Consider the following 7,837-nt stretch of genomic DNA (forward strand, 5'->3'; position numbering starts at 1 on the left):
TTGCTGAAGAGAGGAATTGAGGCGGATTTATTTGTGAGGAACTGTTTGATTACTCTCTATTGCAGGAACGGAGAGATTTCCCATGCTCGAAAAGTTTTTGATGGATTTGAATCTAGGGATTTGGTTTGTTGGAACTCAATGATTGCTGGGTATGCAGGGTGTGGCCAAATGGTTGAAGCACGGAAACTGTTTGATGAAATGCCTGAGAAAGACAGTTTCTCATGGGCTATTTTGATTGATGGATATGGCAAGAGGATTGGGGATGTTGAGGGTGCCCGGAAGTTGTTTGACGAATTGCCTCTGAAGGATATAGTCATTTGGAATTCAATGATCAGCTGCTATGCTGGTGCAGGAAACATGAACATGGCTTGGCAACTCTTCAATGAGATGCCAACAAGGAATGTGATTTCATGGAGCATCCTAATTGATGGCCTTGTTCAGCATGATAATCCAAAGGAAGCCCTAATCCTATTCCAGGAAATGCTCCGGCACGGTACTAGGCCTGATAGAGTTGCGGCGATCGCTGCAATCACATCCTGTGCTCAACTGGGTGCGCTCGATCTGGGCTGCTGGCTGCATTCCTATATGAAAAAGAACAAAATTTTGCTCGACGCCGTCGTCCTTACAGCTCTGATTGATATGTACATGAAATGTGGGAGTCTGGAGGTGGCAAGAAGGCTTTTTGAGAAGATGAATAATAGGAGTGTTGTGACTTGGAATGTGATGATAGTAGGACTTGGGACTAACGGTCATGAAATTGAGGCTGTTGAGGTTTATCATAGAATGGAAAGAGAAGGAGCATTCATGGATGACTTGACTTTCCTTGGTGTCCTGACAGCCTGCTCTCATGGAGGATTGATCAGTGAAGCATTGAGGATATTTGGCAGAATGAAGAATGATTTCAGGACCGAGCCCAAGGTGGAACATTACGGTTGCTTGGTTGATCTCCTCGGACGTGCGGGGCGGTTAGAAGAAGTTTGGGGTTTTATAAAAGCCATGCCCATGAGACCCACTTCAACCTTGTGGGGATCACTTCTTGCAGCTTGTCGAACTCATCGATGTGTCGAGTTGGCTGAGCTTTCAGTTAAGCAGCTTGCCAGTCTTGGAGCAGATGATTGCGGTGTTTATGTGCTGATGTCTAATATATATGCAGATAAAGGTATGTGGGATGATGTGTGGAGGATAAGAAGGCTGATGGGTGAGAAGGGGATGAATAAAGAGATTGGAAGGAGTGTGGTGGAGATAAATGGAGTTGTTCATGAGTTTATTAATGGGGATTGCTTACATCATCTTAGAGAGAAAGTTTATGAAGTCATTTGGAGTTTGTCTCTTGCATTAGATTCAAGCAGTTAGATTTCCACTTTACAATCAGGTTTGAGGTTACAGTTTATTAAAAAAGAGGAGTTTTAAATTATTGATGCTCCCATCAATTTGAGCTTTGGGGAGGGGTTTTTGATAATGATTGTTTCCATATATTTTGATTTGATTGTGTGCAATTTTGAGATTGATGCTGAAAGGGAAGACAAGTTGCAACCTCCTTTTATTTCATTCCAGCTAGCATCCTCCACCTTGATGACCTCCCTTTAGTCTCCCTTCTTCCCAAGCTTAGTTAATCTCTCCTTTATTGTACTAACACTCTTGTATATGTACCCTACACTGTTTTTTTAACATGATCATCGCTTTTGTCACCAACATAATCCTACACAACGTTGCTATGATCAAGAATATACATGTTTGCCACATTTTTTGGTCAACTTTTTTCTCAGATCTTTATCAAATTGAACTTCGCCTAGGTTGAATCTTGAGCTGAACCTAATTTAATAAGATTAAAATCTAACTAAACAAATAATAAAGCCAATCAAAACAAAATAAAACAAAATCACGTCGAGTTCTATCAAATCTTAAATTTAAGCTAAAATTAAGCTTTAATCGATGAATACTTCAAAATTATTGTATTATCTCTTCATAGTATTGTAGGTCTTGAAATTTATTATGAAAATTGCAAAGTATTTATTGTCACATTTAAAAAGATCATGTAAACAAGTTCGACAATCGTAGGATACAATTTTTATGTAAAACATTTCAGCTCAAATTTTAATGCATGAATAGTGCTCCAGACACTCTAAAATTTTCTTTCTATCCGCAGGCCAACCCGGTGATCGGAATTACATTATGTAAATTGCTCAGTGTTCATATTCACATTTTAAGAGCATACAAACCAATTTGGGGATCACAAGGCATCACTTTTATCTAAAATTTTGTTTTTAAGGCATGAAAAATGACTCCACATAAAAAATCCTTAACGAATCATTATTTTTCAAAATGAACTTCGTCCCAGCATCTGTATCGTTGAAGGCTTTAAAATGAACCCCTTAGTGCCTAAATCCGACTCCATTTGGGGATCGTCAAGCCAATAATAATTTGGATGATAATTTCACTAATAAAAGAAAAGTTGCAATAAGACACTTAAAATGAAATAAAATCAAAATTAAACCTTAACTAAAATTAATATGACATCGTCAAACCAACAATAATTTGGATGATAGTTTCACTAATAAAAGAAAAGTTGCAATAAGTCACTTAAAATGAAATGAAATCAAAATTAAACCTTAACTAAAATTAATATGACCTGGAAATACTTATTTTTATCAATTAAAATCAACGAGAAACTAACTCAAATCCCCTAATTTTATCTCATTGGTGGGGCCCACATTTTGACCTAAAATATCTTTAGATGGGGCCGACTTTAACCAAAACCAATTTCGTAGTTGAATTTCTTGTATTTTTCTCTTCTGAATGAGCCCAAGTTAAAATTTTTTGTCATAACCACCTTGTAACCGCTTAGTCACTTCAACTTGACAGATATTGTGCTAAAGACCTCTAGTTTCAAAACAAATTGAACCATTGGATTCTTTGCTTCATTTTCATCAAAATATTGTTAAGTGGGGCATCATTGTTGGTTTAGGTCATCCCTCAATCATGGACAGATTGTGTGCTAATGTATGGCACTTAGATTCCTACTTCAACATTGAGTAGAACAAAGTTTTTTCATTCAAGGGTTTTGTTCTACTTCAATGGTTAATCAGGTGAATATTTTGGGAGAGGAGGTTATAGGCCTCCAGAGATGACAACATAATATTGGTCAATAATTTGACCTTTACAAGGATTAGCACCAAGGATAGTGCACCCATATAGCTAAGTTTAATTCAGCATTGATGAGCATGTCTTAGCATTGCCAAATGAGTGCCAATCTTGTTTAGAACTGATTCCCACCTACACCTCTGTTTGTGCATTATGCGAGGCCAAGCAACTAATAGATGCATGGAATGAAGATGAAGGTGAAAACAACTATTGAACATTTTAGTCTTTTATACTATTAACAATTGAACAATTGGAGTTTATCATATTTTAATTTCTTGTATAATATTTAGGAAAGAAAATCTATTATATGCTCATTTTAAAAGATTATATCACAAAATTTTATAATATTTAATTAATTATAAATATTAGAGATCAATTATTACTTATTAGAACACTTCATAGGAATTTTAATAAAGATAAAACTTTACCCAATAGTTGAATTACTTTAGTACTATGTAATTATAATTTTAAATAAAAATTTTAATTTTTCTGAAAATAATTTTTCAATGAAATTTAATTTTAAAAAAAAATTATTATAAAAAAAACTTGAGAAAATAAATCCATAGTTATAATTACTTGAGTGCAGGTAATATACAAAGTTTGGGAGAATTTATTAAGGGGTTAAATTGCATAAAAATTAAGTGTTATTTTGTACTTTTATAATGTTTGTTTTTGAATTTTATTATAAGAAACTAATAGATAATAAATTAAAAAATGAGCAAAAGCACATGCAGCCCTGTAACACTAGATGCACAACGCTTGAAGTCACTAGTTTCAAGGCAAATTCTTGAGTGCTTTGTTTGATGTTACTAGTTTTGAGCACCACAACCTCGAAAATTCAACACCACTTTATTGGCTTTACAACACCAAAGTTTATGAAGATTTTATAATGAATGACAAATCTGAGATCCTGGCATCTTAACAACATGGCCTAATATAGAGCACTTTCATTAGAGTTTCACGAAAGCAAAACATGAAAATTTTGAAGCTAAAAACCAAGGTGGGGCATAGGGGAGTTCCAATCTAATATACAATGCAATTATTGTGTGTGCAACACAACACTAGTAGTGTTGCAACGTTAGTTCATGACACCATAATGCAATGAACTTACAAAGGAGTTTTCTCGTAATTACAGAGTGGGTCAATAAGAGTAATGTAGCATATCATAATAGTTTTTGAGTTGTTTAGACACTATGGATTATGTAGTGTGTGCGTGGATGTACATTAGTAGTGGACTTAGTGTTAATCGTGTGAGTAAGGATTGTAAGCGAGAGTGAGAGGAAGAGTGTGTGGCTATGCAAGAAGAGGGGATCAAGTTCACATTTAATCTTCTAGGTTTAAATTAGATTCTATTCTTCTAACTTAGCGTAGCCTTGTATTTATTTGATGTTTTTGTATTTGTTTTTACCGAACATGTGTAACAACTAAGTAAACATTATCTAAACATGACTATCTTAAATTTTTATGTACGTTGTGCTTTTTCTTTGGAACTAATAATGAAGAATTTATTATTTTGTTAACTTTAATTCTAATTTAAAGATAAAATGGTCGAGTGTGTTTTAAAATCAACTTTGATATAATAGTTTTGAAGAAAATCTAATGAAATAGTAGGGTTAACATCCATATTTCTGAAAATAAAAAACAATTTTTTTAAAAAAAAATTTCAATCTCAGTGAGGAATAGTGATCACTGAATCTTTTGTAAGTTTTAGGATAAAAATATCCCTAATTTGTAATTTGAAGACTCAATATTTTTTAAGTATTGGTGGAGATTATGAAATAATATTCTTTTCGATTGACAACAGTTTGTTGGAAAATCTAGCACGCATTTACATAGATTTATGTACTAAAAAATTTAGAAAACCATATCATTTGAAAACTAACTTAAAATCCTCATTCTTTCAACTAGATAAAATTTTGATTTTAGAAAAATTACCACTTAATTTAAATCGATCCCGATCCTAGTTGGAATTATTTTGTACTTTATCACTTAATTATTAGAACAACATGTACACTTGGATTTAAATTATTTTGTACTTTATCACTTAATTATTAGAACAACATGTACACTTGGATTTAAATTATTTTGTACTTTATCACTTAATTATTAGAACAACATGTACACTTGCGTACACAATATTGCAATTCAAAGTTCTCTTTTCCATAGATAAAGTCAATTAACCTTTTGATCAACTTGATAGTAAAAGATAATTGCTTTTATGTCAGTAAGTCGAAGATCTTCAATCCATGATAAAAGAAGATAGAATCCAATAATATTTAGATACAAGGGTCTTAGTTAGTGAGTTTTGAGTAGAAGATAGAGAATCTTAATCTATGATTCCTTCGTTATGAACTTCTAGATATGTGCTAGCTTGCTTTTGTTAATAAAATTGCTTCAACTGGGAGTTGAGAATCGAAAAGCTTGAACTTAATGTTGGAAAGGCTTCTTTTATTGGCCAGTTAGATTTTCTATTATTGTAAGTGTTATGCTTATTTGCCATGAACTATGTCATTAATGAACAATTTTAAAACAAAAGATAGAATATGACTTCCAATATTATTATGTGCTAAAATACTTGCAGTGGTAAAAAATAAAGCTTAATGTTTAAATATTTCAAGAAGAATATACAGATAAACATTTAAACTAAGAGCAACAGAAGTGAAACATTAGTTTCTTTTATTCTTATTTTTTCTTGAAAAATCTAAAAAGGAAAAAACTATGGGATTTAGCCCGATTAAAATATCTTCAATCCATAAGGTAAACATTATAATGAACAACTCTTCCTTGTTGCCATAAGATGAGGGATTATGAGGCTTAAATTACAAGGAGTTTGATCGTGGTCGTGGTGAGTGTTGGAAGACAGTGAAACATGTAAGTAGATGTTTGGATGATGATGGACACTAATATTGGTTAATAATAGAGTTGATGGTAGAAAGTGATGACATGCATCATAAGTTAGTAAACAATGTTAGCAAAAGTTTATGGTAGGCGATGATGATTATCAAAGGATGAATTATATTGATCATCAATATTAGTTGATGGTAATGATGGATGCTAGTTCCAAAAATCAGAGGCTAGAAGATGATCAACACATTTATTGTTTTATTGTATTTGCAAGACTAGATGAACAACAAAATGCATAGAAGTCTCGATAGAAATAAATCCTAAAGACAACAAGTTGGTGTTTCAAGTGATGTTAGGAGCTTTTAAATTATCCATGTTTGTGAAGTTTTTTTTTATACCAAAAAAATGTCCTAATATATGCATGTACGTGGACTATTTATAATTTTGTTTGTGACTTTTATAAGAATTATGAATAGATCTTTGTTGATCAAGTATGTTTGAACAGTTTAGCATGTTTATACACTCAGAATTAGTGAAAAAATAAACTCCATCTCATCAAAACACTTAATTTGGATATAAACATAAAAATTTTTGATGTCCTTTTATAACTGAACAGTCTCAATAAATGTCGAAGTATGTTTGTGCCTACTTAATATAGATCTATTTAGACTCAATTTAGATATTCTAGTATTATTGATTTGTCACATCATATCACAATACCTTGATTATAAATTTAGTAAATAATGTGTGGATGATCTCATAAATAATTTCTTAAAAAACTTTGATTAATTTATTTCGGTATTTAATATCTGAAAATTTATGTTAAAATTTGAATAATATTTTCAGCATTATTCAAAATTAAATAATTTTAAATATTTACTAAAATTAAAAATAAATTATTTTATATATGCTTGAAGCTACTCTCATTATTCATGCACATAAAGAATAAAGTAAAATTAAGCAAGCATGGCTCAATAAATACATATGCCAATGTGCAAAGATTCCAAAGAATGTGCTAGTGATGTTTTCACTCAAGTAAACAATAAAAAAATAATTTTTATTAAATACAAATTAAATATTACATAGACATTATGATAAAATAGAAAATAAGTAGGTGGTTCATATTTTGCTACAATATATTTAAGTGTTGCTTTGTTCCCCTTTTACTTTAGCATGAGATGCACATTTTTATCATACATAGTAATTTGAATTGTGCTAGAACCAATGAAAAGGAAACACCTATATAAATTATGACATAACTAACACTATTTAATTTTTAATTGGATGATAACTATGTTTGCTGTTTGATGCAATGTACACGCAACCTGTCTTTTTAGTAGCGCACAAACGGGACGCTGATGCTGTCACATTCCATCTTCTCCCCACCGCAGATAAACTTGAGATTACGCGGCGGCCGCAAGCTGAAGATTTGATCTCCGGCGACTCGAGGAGGAATACAGATGGCCTCGCCGGGAAACCCTAATTGGCTACTTGAATGCCCCCTGATCGAGGATTTCACGGTGCCGCCGGAGAACGAGTTCATCTGGACGGCGCAGGGATTCAACGAGGCGTTGTCTAATGGCAGGTGCGTTGATGATGAGGAATTCTGATAGGTTGCATGATTCGAATTTCTTAGGATCATCTGTCGTGTTCTAGGGCTATTGTATCTTCAGATTGATTTTAGGTTTTTTTTTTTGGTTTTCTCGAACGATTTTGGCGCCTTGATCTTGATTCTTGATTTTTTTTTCTCTCTAATTCTGACTCTGTATTTCAATTGATTTTTTTTTTTTTTTTGATATTGTAGTGAAATCCATTATTTTGTTTGAAGCTTGCGATTCCATTTGGCATTCCT

The 7,837-nt window shown here is 32.5% G+C and overlaps 2 protein-coding genes across 3 annotated transcripts in view; both read left to right on the forward strand.

Moving 5' to 3' along the window:
* Positions 1–9: 9 nt before the first annotated feature.
* LOC110032514 (pentatricopeptide repeat-containing protein At3g29230-like) lies at positions 10–1,697 on the forward strand (the record flags this gene model as incomplete). Its single annotated transcript, XM_020736172.1, has 1 exon — positions 10–1,697. A coding segment is annotated over one exon (1,344 nt), but the record flags the coding sequence as incomplete, so codon positions are not given.
* A 5,612-nt stretch (positions 1,698–7,309) lies between these two features.
* LOC110032515 (transcription factor ILR3) overlaps positions 7,310–7,837 on the forward strand; it is a 33,777-nt gene continuing 33,249 nt past the window's right edge. Inside the window, exon 1 of one of the 2 annotated variants that reach the window (XM_020736174.1) lies at positions 7,310–7,570. In XM_020736174.1, coding sequence (XP_020591833.1) covers positions 7,446–7,570 — 125 coding nt within the window. In that variant the 5' untranslated portion in view covers positions 7,310–7,445. The remainder of the gene's footprint in view (positions 7,571–7,837) is intronic. The other variant, XM_020736173.1, reaches the window with a different exon arrangement.

Source organism: Phalaenopsis equestris, unplaced genomic scaffold, assembly GCF_001263595.1.
Source record: "Phalaenopsis equestris unplaced genomic scaffold, ASM126359v1 Scaffold000958, whole genome shotgun sequence".
Lineage (NCBI taxonomy): Eukaryota > Viridiplantae > Streptophyta > Magnoliopsida > Asparagales > Orchidaceae > Phalaenopsis > Phalaenopsis equestris.